This window comes from Poecilia mexicana, unplaced genomic scaffold (assembly GCF_051168715.1).
Source record: "Poecilia mexicana isolate PSO_F unplaced genomic scaffold, ASM5116871v1 scaffold_19, whole genome shotgun sequence".
Taxonomy (NCBI): domain Eukaryota; kingdom Metazoa; phylum Chordata; class Actinopteri; order Cyprinodontiformes; family Poeciliidae; genus Poecilia; species Poecilia mexicana.
In genome coordinates, this window is record NW_028263388.1 from 18,185,686 (window position 1) to 18,212,073 (window position 26,388).

Genomic DNA, 26,388 nt, shown 5'->3' on the forward strand with positions numbered 1-26,388 from the left:
TGGCTGCCTAAGAATTCAACACATTCACATACAAAAGGCATCTCAATAAATCACAATATCATAAAGTTAATTTCATTTGTTTGAGCTCAGGAAAACCTCAAATTGATTTTTTTCCTCCCGTAATAAAGAGTACTTTCATTTAAAACATTTTTCACACCACTGAATATCCACTGATTACGTGGTCTGGGCTCCTTTTGCATGAATTACTGCATCAATGCACCGTTGTATGGAAGTAATCAGCCTGCCTGATGGATGGAGGGATAATTTATGCATAAATAAAATCACATTTATCTCAACAAGGGGAAAAAGATGAGCCAATTTCAAACTCATGAAAAATCATTAACTGTATAGTAGAAGTGAGAAATACCGCCACCTGCAGGTGGGAGTTAGCGTCACATAAACCCAACCATTTTGACCATTTTCGTAAAAGAAAAAGAAAAAAAAAAGCACATTTATGCATTATGTGGGGATCTGTTGAGTTTACCTTTAAAATGGGAGGGACTCTAGAGGACCTTGCCAATATCTATGGCGGGCCAGATTTGGCCCACGGGCCTTGACTTTGACACGTCTTCTGGACATTCAAGTTTATTTAGATACAGAAGAAGCACATTTAATCCTTGCGCTTGAAAATGCACAGCTGTCCACCAGTGATTTTCTGCTTTACGTCCGCTGGTTGTGCCTGGAAATAATAACTCTGAGTTTCAACGCTCTGTTTGTGAGTCTGAGCTGCGGAATAAAAGCTGCGATCTGAGATCAGATTTGATTTGTTCGGACAGGCAGACAGGTGGTGCTGTATTAAGCTGCCAGTGTGAGAGCCTCACGGCCCAGAGGCTGCACAGGACAAGCTGTACAACTCCAGGAAACAAACACGGGCCTCGTCCACCTGGAAAAACCGCTGCTTCTCCCGAGACCACCCGCAAGCTGCAGGGATCTGCAGTGGTGAAACATCTGCTGGACGACAGTCCTGAACCTCCACCCTGTGGAGGAATGTATGTAAGGTCCACTAAAGAGCCAACATTTGTAGCAGGATTCAGGAGGCGTTTATTTTTATGATTCAGAGATTTATTTCTGTAAAAGTTCGAGTTTTCCAGACTAAACTTAGAGTTTTTTCTTCTTTTTCTTTTTTTCTTCTTTCTTTATTTTTGGTCCTTGGTTGTTGTTATTATTATTATTATTATTATTATTATTATTATTATTATTATTATTATTATTATTATTATACATTTTAAAATATACATGACGGAAGTTTAACATGAATTTATGCCAGATATTTTTACATTGATCGGGTTTTAATTATGGAACCTAAAAATACTTGAACGAAAGAAAACAAGGATTCAACAAAGGAAGTATGGGGAAAGGAGAAGACAAGGATCAATAATGGAAAGAAAGAAAGAAAGAAGGAAGGAAAAAATGAAGAAAAGAAGAAAAGAAACAAAAAAACAGAGCGAAATAACAAAAAAAGTGTTAATGGGATTAAAGGAGGTAAAGATAACACAAGGAAGAAAAAAGAAGAATATAAGAAAAGAATAAAATCTGGAAATATAGCATTTTTCCCTAATCCTTTTTTTTCTACCAAGACCTGGAAAATACATTAATATTCAATAAATTAGATACATCCTGATGTGAGCCCTGCTTGTCTGATTAAAATCAAACAACTGATTTTATGTTTATAAAGTATGTACCTTAAGCAGGTAACATACTTTCTGTTTTTAAATGGTCTGGTGTAATATTGTCAACATTAATGCTGAAGGTGGAAAATCATCATAATTAACATAAATTAGTTCTTTCAAACACCCATCTCTGTGTTATTAATCTATATAATATGTTTCACTTATTGATAAAGTGGTATGACCTCTAATATTATTTCAATATATATATTGTTTCTTTTCCAGACTTAGTGAGTCTGAGTAGAAATATGAATCTGTAAATAAACATATTTAAATATCTGTAAATTACATTCTTTTGGAGATTTTCCAGGCACTTTTGTTCCCATCCAGTTTGGGAATACCATGGGATTCTTCAGAATGAGCTAGTAAATGTCGCAGAAAACAGGGACGTCTGGATTTTATCTCCTTTACCTGTTATTACTATTAATGCCACAAGTTTTATTGAGTCAAATGTGACCAGATGCTGGGTCACACACCATGACAGTGACCTTAGGAACAGCAAAAAAAAGTAAACAGAAGTGAGGTGAAATACTATATTTGATCAGCAAAACATTGACAACAAATTCAACTATTCTTAAATCCACTTAAATCTATTTAGAAATAAACAAGAGCATCATTTTTCCTGTCTGAAATGTCTGATTTCAAAGCCATCATGAGCAGGTTTGACTTATGTGGGCTTTTTGCAGAACACAGTTATTTTCAGATAATAAAAAGCGGCCCAGTTGAGGACTTTTGGAGGTGTTAAATGTCTAACAGAGTGTTCTTGCTGCAGGAACAGTGCACAAAGTGTTTTACTTGGCTTTGTGTCGAATAATACCGAGGCCCTTCGAGGCTTTTAAGCAGCCTCCTCTTCTCGCCTCACAAAGATTGTCATTGTTCAGCCTTCCTCTTCAACTCACACAGGCAGAAAGTACGAGTTGTTGTTGCTCCTTGTTGTCTGTGGCTTTTATCCGTCTCACATTATCATTATTATCACCCTTGGACAAAACATAAAACACTAACAGATTCACATTTAAAAAGGTTTTATAGATTTTATATAACCAGAAGTGTAGATTAAACAGTGTAGCTTACAGTTAGCTTAACATGCTACGTGGTGAAAGAGTTAGCATGACCTCATTACGAGGGCTACTTAAAAACCCCCCAACGTATTTCACCTAGAAAAGCAACAAGGTTATGCTACAAGTCCGTTTTCTAATATTACTCAGTCATTTTTAAGTTACTTTGACTGAAAATGTGCAGTAATTTGAGCTTAATGGATCCTAACACCAGTTTATGTGATTAGCTAGCAACGCTAATCAGTATTCATCAGTGTATCAGTGAATTTGGAATAAAATATAGATGGAAAGATTTACTAATATTTTATTCAATAGAACAACAGTGAAAGCATCCCCGAAACCCAATATTCACTAACTATACAGAGTGAAGGAGTCTAAATATTAAGCATACACCATAGATTTTTTATTTGTATAAGATATGAAAATTGCATCCTTTTTCCTTTTGAGTTGATTTAAATAAAATCCCCTTCCACTTTTTTTTTGTCAAACTTCTCCTGACAATTAATATAAAACTGCAAACTGCAAACAGATCATTCACTGCTGACATGGAGGAAAACGTGTCAATAAAATGTTTTAAATTCCGTAGATTATTTAGAACAAGTCTGTATTTGTCTTGTGAGCTCAGCTCAGGAAACGTTATCTTAGTTTCCATCTAGAGGCGGCACGTTAGGTTTGCTTGTAGATCAGTTTGTCACATGAAGCAGTTTCGAAAGTTTGCTTTTATTTATTGAAAGAGCAATAAAGAGCAAACTGGAACATAACTAGATGTCAAAGATTTCTATACATATGTATAAATATATGTTTTGGCGCATAAAGTCAAGCTTTTGTTCTCTTAGAAACGTCTGAGGTCTGAAAAGAACAGCTGTATTTTTACTGAGATCAAATTACCCACAAGAATGGACTCTGTTGACTTACTGGTTGACAACTGAAGACTGGATGTTTCAAGAGATATCAAATTCGTTTGAATGTATCGTTTTTGTTTAACTTCACAATTATGTGTTACTCTTCGTTGGTCTACCATTTAAAATCAAGATAAAATGCCCTGAAATTTGTGCAGTGCAATTACCTTCAAACTTTTCTTGATTTAATTACAATTTTTGCCAAATTTGGTTTGACTTTGTGATGCTTTGCACATTATGAAAGAACAAATTAGTCAAGCTGTTACGTTTTAATCCTTATCATCTCCCAACTCATTGAAGAAGACTATTTATGGTTTGAAACCAGATAAACTAAAACAAGTCTTACACTAAACTTAGCTAGCTCTTTTTCTCACCATGGAGACAGTCAGATATGTATATTTGTGTCTCTGCAAATGTTAGATTGTTTCTACCATTAACTTCAAATATGGAGAGGAAAATAGTTTACAGTGTGACTAAAAAAGATTTGTTGCCTTTTAAGTTTCTGACCAAACCTTTAACTGAAGGAACAAACACTTCTGTATTTTTTTTCTTTTCAGAGTTGAGTAATTACTTTTCTTTCCCTTTGCTGTGTGGGTAATTTAAAGGACAGTGTGTGTTTGAAACAGATCCATATCTGAGACGTAGGCTTACTGTCTCTCTTGCGGATCAAGCAGCTGTTCAGCAGCTGTGTGCACAAGTGTGAGAAACTGTGAGTGTGTGTGTGTGTGTGTGTGTGTGTGTGTCAGGAGATAAAAGAGGGAGTGTTTGTTAGTGTGTGTCAGAAAGAGAGAGAGAGAGACACAGAGAGAAAGACAGAAAAGCGGCGCTGTAATTTATGCTGCACCTCCGACCCCTCGGCTCTTTGGCTGCCTGTGTCTCTGCTGAGGTTTGCTGACGTGAGAAAAAAAAAAGAAAAAAAAAAAAACGCAGCACAAGGGAGTTGTGCTTCATCTCGAGAGGAGAAAGAGGTGGGAGGAACACGAAGGTGGAGCGAGATGCAGAATGACTGAAATGTTTGGTTTTACGTGTATGTCAACCGCGATATGTTGCTAGACGGGAAGGAGACATGGCGCTCAGAAACTGACATGTAAATGAGTGCCTGCCGAACAAAACCAAGAAGAAAACATGAGATGAAATCCTGTTTTTAAGGTTTGAAGCACCTTAAAAACAGGGTCGTTTAGGTTTAAGTTGCATCAGTACGTTTGGTTTTTGCACTTATTTCACCTCCTACCTTGTTGGCACTGCAAAAATCAAGGTGCTTTTTTGTCTATTTTCTGGAGCAAATATCTTTTTAAAAGACAAACTGACTTAAAGGTACATTTTCAACAACATATGAACATGTTTTAAGTCAATAGTTCATTTAATATTGATGAAAAAGTGCTAGTTATAAGTGAACAATCAGAAGAAGTTGTATTTGTTTTATTTCAAGTGTACCAAGACATTTTCACTAAAAACTGGACCAAAAATATTTGGTAAGATTTTGTGTTTTTGCAGCAAAGTAAATAACTTTAGCATAGCATTAATTAAATACATGGTGGCGCTGCTAATAGTTCTTATTGGACAGCAGATGGTGCAGAAAAGTGCACAGATTTTGTGCAGCACTGGGTAACAAAGTGGTTTGTTTACTGGTATGAAAATGGTGGGAGGAAGGACAATGCACGGACACTAAATGGGGATATGTGACCACAAAGATCTTCTTCCTGCAGTGATGCAGACATTTTTTAAACAATCAGAGCAGAAAAGCATAAACAGTCAATTAATGTCACTTTTATGTACAATGTGACTGTAGTAAAATCAACCTGTGTTAAATATAAAATATCTAAAATCACCAATTGGTGACTGAGTAAGAGAAAAAAAAGTAGGAGAATTCAAAGCAAAATTGCAATAGCAATAGTTGTAATAATATGATAAAGTTATAATATTTAGAGAATAAAGTCATATTGTGTTTATTTTGACTGTATTCTCATATGACTTTATTCTTAGAATTTTATTATTTAACTTTTTTTCTCAGCGTGAAACTAATACTCTGTCATTTTTGTTGCATAAACTTGAGAGGCCAGGAGATATTAACCTAAGACTTGAACTGTAAATAAATACATTTCTTACCAAAACTGAGGACATTTAATCGCTGCAGATCATTTAGAAAGCTTCAGCTGCATCTAAGAAGTTCATTTTTCTTCAAGACTTTCTTTTTAACCACCAACTTGGCAAATAAAAAAAACAATCACAAGAGGTTTTAAAATACTTGTTTTGAAATGGAGTCATAATATCAACAAATTATTCCACTTTTTAAATTTTATTCCTATTCTGAGACCCTCCTCCACACAATTGGATCATCCCTGCTGTGTGAATGGGATTGAGGCTCAAAGTGCTGGGTAGGGGAAAGCAGTAATGCAACGGCTTAATCAGGCTGAAGGGAACACACACGCACGCACACACGCACGCACACACGCACGCACACACACACACACACACACACACACACACACACGCACACGCACACGCACACACACACTCTCTGAGTGAGTAGTCATCTCAAGACTTTCCATCCTGTTTTCTCTCTGCAGGCATCCACCCCCATGCACTCCTGAGCCTTCTTTGCACTGAGTGGACACAGAAGTATTTAAGGTTTTGACTAAATGGGTTTTTCCACCATCAACGCGTCCTTTAAGATAAACGAACACCCAACACATCAAGCAGAACAGCGGAGCCAGGCAGATTAGTTGCTGAACTAAGAGGGCACAGTAAAACTTGTGTAACGTTACAGTGCAAATGGGAAAAGTTGTGTTTTTGTTGTGACTTACTTTGGGGGGTTTACAGCACGGAAAGAAGAAATAAAAAATAAATGTTATTTTGTGGGAAATGTTAAATCGGTTTACCTTTAAGGTGTTATTACCATGTCTACATTCATATTATGCTCAATTATCTTTTCGATCATGTGTTTGTACTGCAAAAACACAATCTTACAAAGTATTTTTTGTCTAGTTTTTATTGCAAATATCTTAGTGCACTTGAAATAAGACAAAACTAACTTACAAGAAACTTTTCAACGAGATATAGTAAGCTCCTATAAATAAATAATTGCTTAGTATTGATGGAAAAGTACTAGTTCCACTGACAAATTTGTCCCACATTATAAGTTAAATAATCTGCCAGTGGATTTAGTACTTTTTCTAAGGAACCGAGTTAAAACAAGCTCCTTTATCTTGCTGAAAAGTTACTTGATAGTTTTGTGTTATTTCAAGTGCAGTAAGATATTTGCACAAGAAACTAGACCAAAAACACTTAAGATTTAAGGTAAGATTTTGCTTTTTTGTAGAGTATTTTTGTTAAACTGCAGAGGTAAAAAAAACAAATTGTATTTAAACTGTAAGAATCTGAAACTTTTTGACTAAAAGGTAATGTCTTTGAACCTCAATGTGAGTCATTCTGTTGCTTTAAGACTAAAAACAACAAACGTTGAGTTACTAACGCTGTAAGATCCACATTCTTGCTTCTCAAATGCAAAATTGTGACCTTTCTGGTTTATTATGCCATAAACTGATCTATAACTTCAGGTGGTGTTAAACTATAGTTATGTAATTACATGTAATTTGATGTATTGACACTTCAGAGTCCCATGTCTGTACAGAAAGTGATCGCATTGATAATCCAGATGAAAGACAGAGTTCTCATTACTGTCAGTGTAACTGGTCAAAGGGCTTAAAAACGTACAATTCTGGAAAATATGAAACAAATGAATCATAACTGACTTTTCTGTTTCTTTCAAAGTGAATATTAAATATTAAACCACACATTTTTAACACAGCTTTTTGAGCAGTAACCACAAAAACAGCTAGCTGTCCATATATTTATGATGGTTTCCTGTCTGTATTGGCACCTTTCATGTCAAATGAATGCAGTAAAGTGAAATATTTCACATTTTCAATAAAGATCATCTATGCAAAACTAAAACTTCTCCACTGGAAAAGCCTTTTGACCCAGGAAAATGAAACTGACTCTTTAATATAGAAGGAAAGTTTCAATACTTTTCTTTTTGTCTTTCTGAGCCAAATGAAGGACAGCTATGTAGCCATGTAGTGCAGCTAGTGAGTAAAATGCAAACCGATTTGTGTGGCAATTGCAAGACTCTTTAATGTAAAACGTCCTGGAGAAACAGAGTTAGGGTTAAGCTACACCTGTATCAGTCAACGTGACACTAATTACCTGAACGTTGTCAGAATCTTCTTACGTGTTTTAAAGTTTGTTGTAAATGTTCCACTGTGGGGAGTTAAAAGTCTGAGCTTGCCAGAGTGCTTTTAAATCTCTGGGTAAGGTGCCTGTATGCTACGTCTACAAGCCGCTGTACTCAGGCAACATTTGTGTTAATTTTATTAACACAATTTCAAGCAGCAGACTTCACTATACCTTTGTCCTCGCAGCACCGGCGCTTTTCATATCGCCTTGAGCTAGCTTGGTGCATAAGTCTCGATTTCGAACATCGACTAACGTGAACTACAAGCATGAACACAAACGAGAAACTCGGAAACGCTGCTTGAAAAACATGCTGGCTCTGTACAGCAAATTACCATCAGGAATTTGCAAGAAGTTATGAATTTTATCAGTCGTAGATGTCAAAGCGATGCCCTCATGAGTAGATGGATGTTTACCAGCAGAACATAACGCCCACATTGACTCGTCGCATTTGTGCACCAACTGTATCAACTGCATGTAACGCATAAAAATTTTTACTCATTTTTTTCTTATAAACTAAACATAAGTCTACATAATGGTTAAATGAACTGTTGTTTGTATTTTTGTGCTTGTTTGCATCATCCAAAAGAAGTCCTGTAGGGAAGTAAGATAAAGCCACAGCTAGCACTGGTTTGTGGAAATAAATTGTCTGATTGCACAACTGATGGATTCATACCAAAGAACTTTTTTTTTTTCTGGGTTAGTCAAGCTATTCTAGATTTACAAGTAATTCTTTCTGGAAACAAGAACTGCCAGTACATGTTAGAATAACTTTAATTCACGCAGAGTCTAAAATTTTGATAATATTCCCATGACAAGTTGCAGAGAAATCGAGAATGATTTGTACGCTGAAACACAAATGTTACCAACTATTTATGGTCTAGCTTCTAGTGCAAATATCTCAGTACAATTTAAATAAGATAACAGCTCCTATGTCTTAACTTATAAAGATATGTGTGTTTTAAATCAATAATTTCTTATTATTGATGAAAAAGTACTAGTTCCATTGGCAGATTATTTCACTTATAACACATTTTCCCCATGTTTTGCAATGATGGTGCAATTATATTTCCTATCAAATAATCTTAAATGTGTTTTATATCAATTTTCTTGAATTTCTAAAGAGACATAAAGCAACTCCCCCACCCCCCAAAAAAAACAAGTATATATTCTTGAGCTTAGATGAAAAACATAATTTTGAAAAAAAAAAAAGGACCTCTTTTCTATTTCTTTTTTTAAGGGTTATTTTAATTTTTTTTTACTATTTTAACTGTAAAAACAACTTAATTTGAGTGTCTTCTAATCAAATTTCATCTGCAAAAACAAGTGATCATCCCCAGGAACAAACGACTTTCACAATGAGGAATCAAGGCGTGAAACAGGATGTATTTGAATACTAACACACTTCTTGGTTTGCCTTTTTTATGGGATTTATTTACAGTAACAAAAATATAGGATATCACCACTTCTATCCTTTAAATGAGATGATGGGATTTGCACGTGAACAGTTAACAGCAGAGACCAGATTAAATGTATTCGTTTATTTGGAACCCATCTCCAAATCACGTCGGAAACTTTTCTTTTTTCCCCTCCTTTTTTTGTTTTTTTTTTACTTCCCATTTCACAAAATATTTACAAAAAAAGATACTTTTTTTCTCCCCTCCCATAATGTTAGCTGTTGTAACAACTCCTTTATAGGACGATGAATCACTGCTTACATCTCTCATCTTTGTTCTTTTAGAAAAAGTTCATGAAAAACTTCCTCCTCCCGCCGTTTGTTTCTTTCATAGTCATTTAAAACAGCATACAGTCCCCCCCTTCCCCATTGTTCTGCGTTTGAGTGCTTAAAAAAAACAGAAAGAAATTCTTCCTTGCATGCTTTCAGCTGCAAACAGGAAGCCAAGAGCTCATGTGCTTTTTTTTTTTTTCTTTTTTGAGAGGAAGTGACATCTTTGCCCTGCAGGAAGTACAGTTACAGCATCGTCAGATCGTCCAGATGCATGATTGGTTTGGTTTGTCCAGTTTCTGTCTCTACATGATTCCTACAGATGTACCAAATAACACAAAGCCATAGTAATCACAAAGAAAGGGGGAAAACAGTCTTCATAGGTTTTTGTTTGCCCTCTTGTGGCAGCAGGAAGGGAGTTTAAGGAATTAGGGGGCTGCTTGTGCCCAAAGACGCAGCGTTGTAGTCCCACCCCTGTAGCAGGAAGGCGTCCACAAGTGCATTGTGGGTGTTCCATGGAAGAGCGTTTTGCGTTCAAGCTGTGCGACGCATCCCTGAACTTAGCAAATGAAAAGGAAGAAGAAGTGCAGAGATGATAAAAAAATCAAAACGAGACGGAGAGAGCGGGAAGAAGTGGAGGCCATCTCCTCCTCTTTTTGAAAAAGGATCAAACAAAGTCAGCTTGTGGACAAAAATAATATATGAACATCATAAGGCAGCTGGGCCTCAGCATAACTGCAGGGGTGATTATATCAAGAGAAACACGAGCTGAAACCAGAAGCCTGTTATCTCCTTTTCCCTTTAGCCTCGGTGAAGCATTGTGTAGAAGAATGAAAACACTTTTTCTAATAACAGTTCATTTTCTATCAATTTGCATCCTATTCTATAAATAAAAAGATTAACATCACCCTCTTGTCTCCAGATAAAGTTTTTTTTTTCTTCCCTGTGTAAAAACGCAGAGCCGAGTTGTGCCGAAGTGAGCAGAGTTTGTGTTTTATCTACATGAAACACTGGATGAAATTAAAGGAACAATTAAAATGGATCAACCCTGCCCCCGAATGTGTGTGTGTGTGTGTGTGTGTGTGTGCGCGTGTGTGTGTGTGTGCGTCTTCTACATCAGTTTCATTCACTGCAAAAACAAACTCTTACCAAATATTTTTGGTCTAGTTTCTATTAAAAATGTCTTATTTGTAGCAAATGTTTTGAAAGAAAGCAACTCTTCAGCCTCAAATTTATCCTTTTACTGAGAATAAATTTAATGTAGCGAGCTTGAAAAAATTTTAAATTTGAAACAAGATGCCTCTTAAAACAGTAAGTGTGCAAAATTATTTTTAATTTTTGAATGAATAACATCCCTTTCTTACAAAAAAAATTCCCCCATTTCCCCCCCAACCTCCCTTTGGTTCATGTGTTTGTTTGTTTGGACTCCCCTGTTTTTAAGTCAATGATTACTTTAATATTGTTGAAAAAGTACTTGGCAGATTATTTCACCTATGACAAGACATTTTCTCCATGTAACAGTAGAAATAATCTATTACTAATTTTTCATTAATATTAAAGGAACAGACTTAAAACAAGTTCCTATATCTTCCTGAAAAATTAGTTTGGTTTTATTTCAACTTTACTAAAATATTTGCACTAGAAACCAGAGAAAAATACTTGGTCGGATTCTGTTTTTGCAGTGTTCGTGAGCTCAGCCACTATTTGTAGATTTCAGGTTTATAAATCTGTAAAGGTGTGTGCTATTTTGGTGCCCGTCTCTATTTTAAGAGCATAACCGCTGCGTTAACTGGTGACGTAGTGCTTGGTGGACGGTTGCCCGTACAGCCCGTAGAAATCTGCATGTCTGTGCGTCTGTGAGGCGTCTATCCAGTCCCTCACCGCCAGCCCCTGCATGGACGGCCCTCCGGAGGCCAGGCCCGGAGGGGGCGGGTAGTCCTGGGGGCTCACCCAGGGGAAGGAGCCCGAGCGCGGGTAGGGAGGGTGGCTGCGGTGGCCCGACACCGACGGCACTCCGGAGCAGTAGCAGTTATCCATGGTGCAGACCAGGATCTTCCTGCCGCCGTACTGCGGCAGCACGGCCTGCTGGGAGGAGTGGGAGGAGCCGCTGCCACCCGGCGGGAAGTGGGAGGAGCCGAACACGGAGCCAGAGTGATGGTTGGTCAGGGAGCCGCTCCCGCTCCCGGCGCCGCCACCCTCGCCGATGTGAGGCGGCGCACAGGGGCCCAGAGTCTGCTGGTTGGCGGACTGGCCCTCTCCAGAGGCGGAGCCGGACCCCAAGTAGGGCTGCTTGGCTAACGACGAAGAGGAAGAAGAGGAGGAAGATGAGGATGAGTCTTTGAAACCCGCAGTGGCGTTTTTCCCCGTGCTGCCATTTCCCTCCGGGAAGGCGGTGGAATGTTTCCGTTTCTCCGCCCCGGAGCCGGAGCCGGAGCTCTGGCCACTGGGGAAAGCGGCGACGGTTTGCAGGAACGCCGACGGCGGGGTGAGAGGAACTGAGACAAAACACACAAATTAAAAAACATTTAATCACAGAGGTCAGGCTGATTCTCCACGTGCCAAATGTAACGCTGCCTACCCTCAAGCGTTCGCTTCAAGCTCTTCTCTCGCTTTGCGATCTCAGAAAGAAACAGCTTAGAGTTCAGATTCCCCACTTTGTAAGGAGGGAGGCTGCTGCCCACGCATGCCTGCGACCTGCAACAAGGTGACAACAGCAAGAAATCATGATGAAACATCGCAATAAAGTAGAACATAATCAAAACGTTTGTTTCTGTAATTCACTTCAGAAAGTTAAACTCGTTTGTTAAAATTGATTTACGACACACAAAGTGATATTCTTCAAACACTTTTTTCCTGTTAAGGAATTTAGTTATAGAGAAAACTTAAATATTGAATAAGATTATTAAGAAATATTTTTAATGCAGAAATGCAGAGTTATGGCTGCATCATCACTGACAAAAAGTTAATTTCTAGAGAAGCTGGCTGGCTATTGATAAAGTACTGTATCCAAGAACATTAATGGAAAGTTTAGGAGAAGAAAAAACTAAGGTACATAAAATAAAAAAGTGGAGAGCCAGAGAATCCAAATAGCTGGAAGTCCAGTGTGAAATTTTCCACAGTAAGTGAAACCATCTTTCTAGTTTAGATCAAAGGCTGAAGTTTCAAATCCGATTCTAATTTCAGCAAAATTAGTTATCAATTGTCCTGACTAATCACCCTCACATATTAGGGTGATGACCCCCACATGACACCTTCACATGTCATCATCAAGCACGATGGCCGTCTGCGATCTGGTAGATAAAATCAAGTTCCCTTCTGTGAACTGAACCAGTTCAGGAACTCGTGTTCCTGTTTTCAGTAAATTGCTAAACGACACTTCTAAGACAAAATGTGCAATCGCCGCTGCTGATCGCCTGCATGTCACGCTGCATCGATGCAACAGTTCGCATATGAGCCACATGGCTTAAAAAATTACATTTAAACATTTTTCATACCAGATTGATTTTTTTCTCACTTTATTTTCTAAAACAAAAATTACAAATGACAGAAAACATTTTTGAAAAATGTATTCATTTTCTTTTAAAGCCTGCCTTCTGTGAGTGGTGTGATGTTGCTGAAAATGTTTGCTAAATTACAAAAATAAAGTCTTCATATTAGCAGAATAAAAACATAAGATTTCCAGAGCAACTTAAAATTACGAGAAAAACATTTTAATGACTGATCAATTTGATAAGTTATTTTGCTCAGATGTGACAGCATCATGTGATTCTTTATAATTAAACTGTTTAAAATGGTTTCAAAGTTCTATTACTGGTAATAATTTGATGCTAATGTGTTAAAAGATTAAGTATTTGCTTATTGTAAAACCAACTTCACAAGACACTCAACATTCCTCATTTGGACTTTTTGTTATTTTCCATGTAGGAGTTCTCATAAAATTATTACTTTCCCTTTCTAAACATTACAAAAATTTATTTGCATGTAAATAATTTAATCTACACAATACATGAGTTCACATTATGAATTGGACTGCTGAAAAGAAATGAATTTTTTGCTCATTCTGCACCAGTATCACCCAAAAGGCAGGCAAAAAATGAGGCGATCTCCTCGTTTAGCTCTCTGACCTGTCTGTGAGGATTTTAACGGGTTTCGTGTTCTTCATGAAGCTCAGCTCCTCCGCCTTGCTGAAGGCCGTGTGGATGGAGCTCAGCAGCTTCTGGGCCTCGTGCCGCTGCTCCCCCAGGGCCAGAACCTGCGCCGCGTTCTCCTGGAAGAAGCGAGCCTGAGCCCGGTCCAGGGCCTCCAGCGTGCGGCCGAGGTCCTCCTCCAGGAGCTGATGCATGCGCTGGTACTGCAGGCGCACCTCCTCTTTCAGCTCACACACTCTGTCCTGTGGACGGTTTAAGAGTGAATTAAAACTGCTCTTTGGATATTTCCAGAAAAAACACTGTCTCCATTTTGTGAAAGCATAGTATGAGACAGTTAACACTGGGCAACAGCCAAAAAAATTGTCTGGGGTTTTTCAACTGTTTTAGGGTGATTTTGATGGGCTGAATCCAAAAATCACGTTGGGTTTGCTCAATCGGGTCAACTTTCTGAACTGAGCTACGCATTAGTTTGGGATGCAGTCATGACACCTGATTACTGTTGGACATTTCTGCTGCTCAGCATACGAGGCGTTCAAAGGAACAGAAGTTCATGCCCCAGTGAAGACGTAAGGTTCAATTTACAGAAATCCAAGTTTGTATCATTTAATTAATATACTCTGGTATAAAACAATTTTTTTTCTCCCAAAATCTTTTTTGGATGAGAAATCTTAACGGAAATGAACTGATAATGTCACAAAAATGTTATCAATTTAGTCAGAAGATCAGATTTCTCTAAACCAAATTAGAATAAAAACCTGACCCGATTGAGAAAAATGGATGGCATTTTTGGATTCAGTGGTGTAAAATAGTCCTAATTCAATGGAAAAAACAGACAATTTCCAAAATATATTTTTTAGTAGCCCAGTGCAATCCCTGAGCTAATATTGCAGTCTACAGAAATGCACAGCTCCCGACCAAAAACAACCAATCGGAGTCAGGAGGCGGGTCTTAGTGATGTCAATCAACTAATGTACATGCTGATAAAAATGCTAATGACGGACAACAACTTACAGTTACAGGAAAACCAGTTACCTGCTGTTATTGGCTAGTTGGTCATTCTAGCTAGCCTTAGCTTTAAGACCTGCCTTCTCGCTCTCATTGTGAGAAGGCAGAGGAGCTAGATATTTTCACAGATTATCTGTCTCATACCATACTCAGGGTTTCCCCCAGTTTATTATAAGCCTGGCGGGTCACCAGGCTTTACAGTTAAAATGTGTGAATAAAGTCCTTCATACGTACCTCCACTGTACACTTGTCAGAGTCAAGCTTGCAGAGCTGCTCTTCTATCTCCTGCACTCGCTCCTCCACGCGCTCCTGCTGTCTCAGCAGGTTTTGCTGAAAAAAAAAAACAACAGAAAGCCAAGAAAAAAGGGAAGTTATAACCTCCAGTTAGCCATAAGCATTCGCTCACCATACCAGAGATACTAGAGCTCCTGGAGCTGGCTAATTTAGTCTCCATCCAACATGCAATCCCTGCTAGGGAGGGAAGGAGGGGGATGCTGCCATGGCAACCAGCAGCTATTTAGTGTTTGCATTAGAGAGTGAGGACCGAAGTTGGGGGAGCTGGAGGCAGAGAGCAGAGATAGATAAATGGTCAGTAAAAAGCTCCGGCAGCTCTGCTCTCCCCTTGGTGCACCTCCGCCTCTTCCTCCTCCTACTCCTCCTCTTCCTCCCCCGTCCAGCACTTTCCTCCTAAAAGACATTAGATCACCCACTGGAGGCTGCTCCATGAGCCGTGGCGATGTGTTAGCAACAGCACCTGTTATTTCTGGGAGGAGGATGGCATGTGAGCAGTGGCAGACGGCTGCTCAGCCAAACCATCTCCCTGCTCGGCAAAAACAAAAACATCTTATCGGGTGTTTCTGGTGCAATTTCAAGTGCAAATATCTTAGCAAGCCTGAAATAACACAAAACGTACAAGTAACTTTTTAAGCAAGACATAGGAGTTTTTTTAAGTCAGCAATTCCTTAATATTGATTCAAAAAGTACTAGTTTCACTAGCAGATTATTTCATTTATAACTAGTACTCTTTCAAAAGTTGAAAAGTTACTTTTAAGTTAGTAAATTTGAAATAAGACAAAACTAAGAGATTGTGTTTTTGTAGTATGTTCAGCTTTAGCTGCAAATAAACTAGACACAGGTGCTTATTATCATTATTATTAATGTATTATTATTATTATAACTGGACAATCTGGCTTAAAAATAAAATATTTGATTTTAATAATTGATAGAAATTGATTTATTGTCCAGCACTAATTAATTTGGACTTGCTAAACTAATGGTGTCCAAATTGTGGTCAGGGGGCCATTTGAGGCCATCAAAGTGATTTTCTTAAGCCCCTGAATCATAATTTAAAAAACAAACAAACAAACAAAAAAGTATATAGATTATGCTACTCTTACAGGGTACTGAATTTAATAATTAAATGCTTGAGCATGTCTACAGTGTAACCAATAACAGAACATTTTCTGGTTGTTTATCATTTAAAGCTAGAAAAATTGCATGAATAACAAAGCAGAGTTTCCAAAACAATAAAATAGGCCTATGAGTCTTATTATTGTCTGATTCTTCTTGTGTTAGAAATACTATCAGAGTATTATTGTTTTATTGTGTTTATACAAACATGGAGAATCAACGTTCAGTTTTGTACTTTACTACTCTAGAACAAACTTAGACAGCACCATCATCTACTTAGCAACCCAAAACAACTAAATGGCAACATTTAGTTGTATAATCAAACATGGAGAACCAACCTACATAAATAAAACCTCATCATAACTTATGAAAATACTCCTCTTTATTCAAAACCATTTACCTATAAACATTCTGTAATCCTCATCGATTTAGTATCGGGGATAATCTGAAAACTTAAATATCCTCACAAATAAAACAGAAAACTTGCATTAATATTGCAGGAAAGCCTTTAGATAGAGAGAGAGTGAATCCTAAACAATCAGCTGCTCCCTCTAGCTGAAGGTTTCTTCACATGCCATCATCATCCTCAGCACAGAGGCATTCCAGCACACAGCAGCTGATTTTACCATTAGTGATCAGCTGCTTCAGAGGCTGATAGGAAGGAAAAGCTGCACAGTGTCGGGTCTCGGCGGCACATGGTCGGGAATCGCTGCCCTACATAGCTCTGTTACATGCACAGTTGGTTGGATCCAGGACGGTGACCTGGTTGTGCTGACTGATTGAGTTAGGCTCTGAGCAGAAGCCAGGACCAGGAGGAAGAGGAAGAAGAGGAGGAGGAGGGGGAGGAGGAGGGGGCGTGTCTAGCTACATGTATGGGATACCTTTGGGGGAGGGAAGCAGAGGTTAAAAAACAGAGGAAGGGTGCTCTTCAGCTGTCATTTCACTACAGAGCCCCTTCCATCAGCGCAGGAGAGGAGGGCTAGGGGGAAGGTCGGGTCTGGCTTTGGGTGGCTGCTGGATGGCGAGAGAGAGGTGAAAGAGTTTTGGGGGCTGATGGAGGTGGAGAGCAGAGCAAGGGAGAGGCTGCAGGGTGAGGGAGGGGCTGTAGGGTGGCGAGTGCATCATCATCATCATGAGGACATGGTGGCAAATAACTAAATATCTGGATGAACTGGTCCTGGTCCTACAGCGGCTGACTAAAGTCGCATAATTACACATTTCTGACAATTATTGAGTCAGTAAGTAATATTATTATTATTATTATTACTTTGTTCTCAGTTATGTATGCATGTTTGCTGTTTGTCCTACTGATTTCTTGTTTTCAAAAACATGTTTGAAATAAATAAATAAATGAAAACAAAATGACTTTTTATGTAATATTTACATTATATTAAAATTAGGACCAGGATTTTAAAGTGTCAATTTCAATTAATTAATTACATAAATCTTAATGTGTTAAACATTTTAACCCAGTGAATCACGTTTGTTTTTTTTCTGCATCTAAAAGTCCCGAGCCGGAACCTTTCTTGTGTGTTTCCAGTACGTCCATAAAAGTGACGCATAAGCAGCGTCTGCAAACAAATATATGGATGACAAAGCTGCTTGTCTTGGACCATTGGGGACTCAGTTTTGCTTCAAAAAGACTATTGTTGTGGTCAAGTTGTGCTAAAAGGAGTTAGCCAGTCACCAAAGTCATTAAAGCCTAAAATACCATGTCAGTGCTAAACATGTTGCTGCAGCACAGACGCCCCCAACACCGTCGTCAGCAGTGCAGGTCGCTTTTAGTATAAAGACCAGGACAGTCTGGACAGATTTTAAGATGCAAGATTCAAAATTTCAGAAAGTTATTCTGTCATTATTTATTTATTTCAAACAGACAAAAAGTAAAAACAATTTAAAAAATAAAATAAAATTAATTATCACGCAATTTTGCACTGTGTGTTCGAAAAAGAGCAGGTTGAAGATAAACGATTTTATGATTTCCTGCTCCTCTCACACTCATCAATCTACAAACATTTAAATCTCTAAACACCAGATAAACTTAAATTATTTCCACATTACATGACTGATTCTTATCCTTAAATATACAATCATTTATAAATTTTTATCACCGACAACAACATTTTTGGTCCTTGGGACACCGAATCTATGCAACATATTTCCCAATGTTGCATAAGCAGTTTTTTAAACTGGTTTATATTTGCACTTTTTCTGAACTGTCAGTTTTCACATTTAAAATTTCTGTTTGTGCAAATAAAATCTCAATATCAGCGTGTGCAATATTTATATCACAAAGAACTACAAACTTGCCTTTTACATGCTAATGTAACATTTAACCAGGTGGACAAAGCTTTACAGCAGAAGGTGCTCCAATTGGACAAAGAAAGAAAATAGCAACCGATATTGGCATCGCAATAATTACCAGTATTGTGCAGCAATATATAATTTTTTTTAAAACACTAGTCTTGGTTAAAACAGGAGCTGTAGCTCAAAAAAAGTCTTGATCTCTAAAGGAATTTATCTGGGAAACAAGAACAACACCTACAAAACATTATTAGAGATGGATAGCCAATAGATATTAATCTCTGCAACAGCACCAATAACCTGATTTTTTTTTTATGTGCAACCAAATATGAAAATGCTCATCAGACCTGTTTTAACCATCTGGTACAAATTTAATAACCTGGATCAATACAGCACAAGTTAGAATATTTAAAACTTAATCGGGGCTATTTGTGCTCAGTGTTATGTCTGCATATGAGAAAACATAAAAATGGAAACATGCAGGTTTTTTCCTGATTTAGCACCTTTCAGTTGTTTTACCTGTAAATTTTAACCGCCTTAACACGTCTAGTGGGCTAACTTAGATTTTATATTTTATAATGTATTTTTTGGGGGGGGTGGGACAATACAGTGCAAATAAAATCTCTTACACTAGAAATCAAAATCAAGATGTTAGTTTTAAAAGTTTATTGGAAAAAGCGTTGATGGGATTTTATATAGTAGGTATTTGGGACAAATAAAAGTAGGGCATTTTAGAAATGGCAATAAAAAAGTAAAAGCAATACAACATTTACACAACAAATGGCTTCCTAACCAAGGGATGTAGATGTCAAATATAGAAAACGTATATAAAATAAAATGATTTGAAGTTTACATTTAAAAACTAATCCATTAATCTGTTGGATTTGGATGGTGACAACTCTGCTGATGTTTGTTTTTAACAAATGTTTTATTACTCATACAATCCAAACCGCATGAAAACCACCAGATTGCAAAGATAAACAAAAATGTGATGGGTAGGGATCCACCGATCACAAGTTGGTGGCCAAGTTCTGTGAAGCCATAACCTGCTGGTACTAGTTTTTCTTTTTAAAACCTATAAGAGCAGCTCTGAAAATATATTTATTCCAGTCTTTCTAGCAGTAATTATTTATATTGGGAGCAGAGGTCACATGTTAAACAAGGAAAATGATAACAGTGTAGATTTTAAGCTAATAGCATTTAAGATGTTGATGCTGTTAAGGGTCAGAATTGTTAACAAGACTAAAAACAGACCAACAAAGCCTTAGTTTAACAAAAGCTGTCAATATTTTAAAGTTCAGAATATTCAATGCAGATAGTTGAAAAAGATAAAACCTTTGCTGTGCACCATTTAGCCTTCCCTCAGGAGCAACTTCCACACCAACGTGTAATGTTTCTAATAGCACGACCTGGTAGCCTATATGGTTGTGGGTTCATAGAACATAAAAAAAATACCCTTAAAATTTCAATTTTTTAAAATTATTTTTCAATAATTATCCAAAGGTAGAAAACACCAAAAGTAGTGGGGTTGAAACAATTAATCGTGACGAACCAATTTTTGATATATACTGTCAACTAATATAGTAATTGGTTAGCTGAACCACAAAGATTCAAAAAAGTCAATTTGCTGAAAGAACACAAAGCCAAAACTATTAAAAAAAACACACAAAAAAACATACATTTTCCACTTAACACTAAAATATCTTGGTCTTGGCTTCACCTGGTTCAAATTCTGTAAAAAAATGTATGCACCTTTGGCTATCCATGTATCAATCGTTTAATCAAAACAACAATAAACAGATCAATGCTACACTGAGTTTTTTATGTGTTGATGTTAGAAGTATTTATTTATTTTTTGCTTTGTTACAAATGTTTAAGTGTTCACTAAAAGAATGTTTGTTGGGCAATAAAATCTTCATTATCTAATGTATAAAGGGAATTGATTTGTTCATTTGCATCTTTTAATGTTTTTCTAATATTGCATAAAGAAGGTTGAATAAAGAAAAATCTGTAGATTGTGCCTTTCTTTTTCTTATCCAATAGATAGATTAATTGATAATTAAAATAACCAGTAGGTACAGCCCTAAAAAGTAGTTTCTATACATTTTTTGGGTAAAACTGTAACATTGCATGTTAGTAAAAGTAGAAGACTCTGTTCAGTTTTTAATAGTTCCACCCAACGGCCATGTCACGGACCCTCAGAGGACATTTAACTGTACGTACAGCTGAGTCATAGCATTACCAACAGGAAAGGCAGCCTAGTATGTCATGGTTGACACCTAAAAATGTTGGGTGAACTATATGAGTCAGTGAGAAGTGACGCCTTCGTGTTTCTCCTCTCGGCACAAGCTGCGTTGTCACACCCCATTTAAACGTTTTTAAAACCGGCAAGAGCAACCGGTGTGACCCCTGTGCGAACCAGAGGTGGTGAACACCCGGACCCCTCCCCCAGAAACCGAATAGGTTAAAAAAAAAAAAGAAAAAAAGAAAAGTCCGCAGAGGCAAGTGATGAATCACTTTAATCCCTCTTTCCTTCGAGTTCTCTCCAACTGCCCCGCCCCCTCCCCTCGACAACTGGTGATCCCTGTGCTCGGATGCACCTGTGCTGGGGAGATAAGGCCCTCTGAGGGGCCCTCATTGTTCCTCCCTCCACCGCATTGTTTGCCATTCCAACAGATGAGAATGGAGGCTTGGAACGGGCCGCAACTGAAAACATGCCGGATAAGAGTGGAAGCACTCAAAATGCACGCATTTCATAAAAACATGAACATCTGATTTTGATATTCCCCCTCCCCCCCCATCAGATTTTCATCCCAAATTTCTCCAGTGAAGTAATTTTAAATGACAGCGAGAGACCACAGAATGTGGCACTTGTTATGTTGATGTTAAGAATATAAAGTAGATGTATGTAAAGAACACTCTTTTGGTTAGTGAAGTGGCATTATAGATACACTTGAACTTTCCTTCTTGATAACCATAATACAACAAACTCCAACAAGTCAGGTTTGGAAAATTTACAAGTGGATGTCAGTTTGCCTTTTTGGTTGTTTCTGGATTTAACTGGATATGAAAAGGAGTCGATTGCCACAGAATATTTTAGGGATGTTTCACAGCTGCTATGGCAAGTGATGATTTAAGGTTTTTTTTTATTAATGATCTAATCAGTTAGCTGTGAGGAAATGGTGTCATTTGGCTCCGATGCCTAAAATTGACTCCCAGGAGGTTGCTTGTGTTTATTTTGGCCTGATTAGAGTCATATTTGTCATATTTTGCAAGAGTTAACTCGCCCAAATGGGAGTCAAAGCCTTGAATAATTGAAACTGGATGCAATATATGTCTTTCAGACAAACACATGAGATCAAATTTAAAAATGAGAGATTTGATTTTTGGTTATTTGTTTAGAATTCAGAAGAAAACTTGAAAAACAAATTTAAAAAAAAATTATAGATAATTCAGTGAGTAGGAGGTAGAGGTGTGAATTAGGGAAAAGAGAAACCGACCAATAGCCTGTTTAACTGCTTATAGCGGTGCACTGACTGGCTGATACCAATTTCTGTTTTTGTTTTTTTAGTGCTGACTGGCCAATTCCCAGTTTTTCTCCCATAAGGATTATAAAATGTTTTCTAGTCCAAAACGTGCTGCAGGCTCTTTGATAGATGCAGCCATTTTTAATCCAATAAAAAAATAAAGAGATTCAATGGTCATTCCCACCGTTATACAAATAATAAAAAAAAAAATGCTTGAAACATATTTCAGAACCTAAGTGCAGTTCTGAGCACAATTTTTTAAATTTGAGTTAAATTCAATATTTATTTTTACATAATCAATCATCCTTGCAACATGTCACCCTCCTTTGATTCTTATTTTACTACTTCTTGTGTCATCTTGCAGCAATTTGTGAAAATGAATCCATTTTGACAAGGGCTGAAATGACTAATCAGATTAATCCTGATTAACTGCAGAAGCATCAACAGCCTGAGTTAATTATACGAAACTGGACAAAAATATACACATTTTTCATTTAAGATACGAAAACTTTGAAAATATGTTCTGCACAAAACTCCTCAAGTGGCATAGTTTTAGCTTCTCCCAGTTCAAATTGTGCAAAAACCATAAGCACCTTTTGCCACACATTTATTAAACAACTAACTGATGTATTGATGCTAAGTCAAGCAGCAAGGTTAGAAAGTTTTTTAGATGCAGATGCACCCTTTGGTACAAATAATCAAGGGTAAAGGAACGCTGTGTTATTGCATCTTAGGCAATACTTTTTTAAAAAAAAGGAAATTAACTATTGGCTTATATGTATAAAATGCTTAAATGAAATACCTGAAGAATGAGCCGATTTAATTAATTGTTCAATCGTTTAGCTGCAGCCCTACTTTTGACAGAATGTTTCTCTGTTAGAAGGGAGTGGTTCCCTCCCACTGTCGCCACATACTTCCTCAGAAGGAGCGGCAGCAGCTCGTTCAATGACTATGAAATTGGCTGGGCTTCCTGAGATAGAGACTCTTTACCCACCGGGCTTTAAAAACTGAATCTGACCGGATTTAACTGGAATGTATTGCAGTTGATTTTGACTCCATTATTAGATTCAACTCATTATGTTGCAATTAATCGTATGATAAAATTGAATGAGTTTAATCATTTCCATTCTGATTATTAAGATTTTTTGAAGGGAAATTTTGCTTACAGAGACTTTATAATCCATTTTGTTTATGGTTTCCGTTGTGAGTTGACTTTATTTGCGTCTTATTGTGGATATTTACAATGTCTTCCACTTCTAGTTTGAAGAGTTCTTTACAAAAGTAAGTTTACCGTTTCAAAAAACAACAATAATGGGACAACTTATCGTCCAGGCCTGGAGAGAACAGAGTTCATCTTTACAGATAAACTAAACATTAAACTGAAAGCACTGATGTGTGAACACGGCATTTAGTGCGTCTTACTCTGATGTCGTTGCGCCGCAGCTCCACGTCGGTGACGGCATGACCGTGGCTGGGGTGGCACCGGGCGAAGCAGCAGTACTGGCACACCGCCGTCTGCTCGGCGTCGCAGTGGTACAGCCGGTATTCGTCGTGCTGCGGGCAGGTCCAGGCTTTGACGGCCTCCGCCTCCACCAGCAGGTGCCCCAGGGCCGAGCACGGCTGCTGCAGGTGCGTCTGGATGTGGGACTGGCAGCACGGGGCATTGCAGCGCAGGCACACCTTGACGGCAGGGAGCGGCGGGCCCCGGCGGCACAGGATGCACTGCAGTGTCGGCGTGCTGGCCTTCTCCACGCTCAGGGCGTTGTACTTCTCCACTATGTTGGACAGTTTGTGGTTCTTCTCCAGACTGGGCTTCTGCGTGTAGGCATGATTGCACTCGGGGCAGCGAGCCAGTGAGGAGTCTTTGGCCCAGGCCTCGCTGATGCAGCCCCGGCAGAAGTTGTGCTTGCAGGGCAGCTGGATGGGATCAGAGAACACGTGCAGGCAGATAGGGCAGATGAGCTCCTCCTCAAAACAGTTCCTCCACGTCTCAGCCATGTCAGAGGCCATGGTGGTGCAGGCAGGCATACAAATCAGACCTTTTTTAGGCCGCTTTGTGCGTCTCTCTCCCAGTGGAAACCCGACACTCAAAAACCCGAGTCCTGAAAGATCAATATTTGTATGCACACCCTCCCTGACAGATGACGAGTATTGCTTAGTAATGCAGCATGAAGGCAAATTCCCGGAAAACTGAGCTGAAGGAGGCTTCAGGCGAAACACCTTGGTGGATTTCAACACATAAAACAGACGGGGGGATGACGCTGTTCAGATTACAGGAAGCGGTGCTTTCCTTTCCTCCAAGTCACACTCGGAACCACCAGACCTGTCTTCAGTGATTCAGTGTGTGCTCACAGAACAGAACCAAACCCCGTCCGCTACAGGTAAACCAAGGCACAGAGAACCGCGTACCATCACCCAGATGCATGCATCTCCATGTGACACATGACAGGGATCTTGATCTTTTTTCCTGCTGCCACTCCAGGCCTTCACCCTAACCTAACGACGGATTATGGTCGACTATAGCAACCAATTCAGAATGAAAAACGGGCTGCTCAGGTCCACACCCTGGTTGCTATTCTCTATTCACACAGAGAAACGCCTCTGAAAATGTGACTGTATTCCATAGGAGCCTCAAGGACGCCTGATTCCCTCAATAATGAGTACGCAGCGCAATGCTTTTGTCCGCTGAATTATAAATAAGCATCCAGCAGCAATCTAATCACACACAACCTGCGATCGTTTGGCCGCAGGCTGAGAAAAACCCGTCGTATTGCTCAGATGAGAGGGGGAAAAAACCCCAAGCACAACCTCCTGTCTTTATAATCATACACACACACACAAAGCGATATTTCTGTTTGATGAATGTGGCATATATATGTACACAAGGCCTCTGCTTTCTGCTTTTTATGCCTTATCCAGTTTTCTCTCCCACAACAAAAGGCCTTATAATCTAACTCTTCTGAAAATTACACCCAGGCCATCACGTCGAGGCTGTTTACTGCATAGTTAATCGTTTTAATGGTCCAGTCCAGCTCCTGCGCACAAAACAAAGGCTTTTAGGATCCGCAGGAATGTTGGCTGTCGTTGCAGAGCCGTTTGCTTCCCCCCTCCTCTCCTCTCTCTCTCTCGCTTTGACACATCTATCAAATATCTCCTTTAAACAATGATTATTACCACCAATACCCGCCCCCCCCCAAAAGTACAGTTTGTTTTGTACTTTGGTCTCAAACCTTATTAGCCTATCGATGCCTCAGCCTTTAGCCAACAACATATTCGTCCCACTTCCTTATCTCGATTAAATCGCCTAAATTACCTCAGACGTCACCTCACCATTTTCTACCGTAGCACAGGTACACAAACACCGGACAGACGCCTTTCATTATAGCTACACTAATAGCTTTTTCGAGGCAGCCATATTTTTTTATATTTAGCTAATAAAAATACAAAAATATACCCTCCTGTTCTTAAAGGGGACGTCGCAGTTTTCTGTCCTTGTTGGGGCTAGCTGTCATCAGCCATCTTGTAAATCCTCATTTAAAAAAAAACGAAAAGGAAAAAAAAAAAAAGAAAAAAAAAGAAAAGGAAATATCCGCCGAGAAAAGGCTGTAGGCTGTCTCAACGAAGCTGCTTTTCGATAGCTGAGCTACGCACAAATATACGAAGGAAAAGTCCCGTCACTAAAAAATACAAATCTGTCTTTCTTTCGGTTTTGTAGTCCTGAAGGAGCCGTCTGAACCGGAGGGGGGGTTTATGCTTATGTTTCGTGGCCTGATGTATCCGGTATGAGTCGATTCCGTGCTTCATAAAATCCTATACGGTTGTGAATAATAATGTGTGTTTTCTTCCCCCCCTCCTCTTCCTCTTCTCTCTTTTCTTTCTGTCTCTATCGGCCAGGCTGTGGGGAGAGAAGAGGAATGCAGACAAGCTGACTTAACCTGAGTCAAGACCGACAGCGTTAGCACACCACTTCCGGAAGGGCTTTTCAAAATAAAGTTCTGCGTTCTAAAGGTTTTCTACTTATTTCTTTTTTTGCAACACACCTAAAAATAAACAGAAGCAGAGTTAAAACGTAACTAATATTTGAAAGATTTTTTGACAGAAAGATTCATTACAATATTACCTTTTGGATATTGAAGGATATTGAAGAGGATTAGAGCCACTAAAAACATAAATTTGACTTTAACTCTGAACTGTACAGAAGCACTTACCTGCCAGAGCTAAGGAATAAATTCTGAAACAGTACCACATTGTAACATGATACAAAAATCCTTAAAACTGGATAAAAGAGAAACTTTCTCATTTTAGTGAGATACTTTGTCAATTTAATAAGACACAGAACTCATTTTATGACAAGATTTATATAATAAAAACCAGAATGTTCTCTTGAAATGAGAAATGTCATAAAAGTGAAACA

The 26,388-nt window shown here is 38.4% G+C and overlaps 1 protein-coding gene across 1 annotated transcript; it reads right to left on the reverse strand.

The window, feature by feature from the left end:
* Positions 1-9,259: 9,259 nt before the first annotated feature.
* Positions 9,260-25,978, reverse strand: trim8b (tripartite motif containing 8b). The gene is made up of 5 exons (XM_015003070.2): positions 23,397-25,978; positions 14,968-15,063; positions 13,705-13,970; positions 12,159-12,274; positions 9,260-12,075 (listed from the first exon to the last, which is right to left on the reverse strand). Exons 1-5 carry the CDS (start codon positions 24,000-24,002, stop codon positions 11,366-11,368), a joined length of 1,794 nt encoding a protein of 597 aa, XP_014858556.2. The 5' UTR covers positions 24,003-25,978; the 3' UTR covers positions 9,260-11,365.
* Positions 25,979-26,388: the final 410 nt, after the last annotated feature.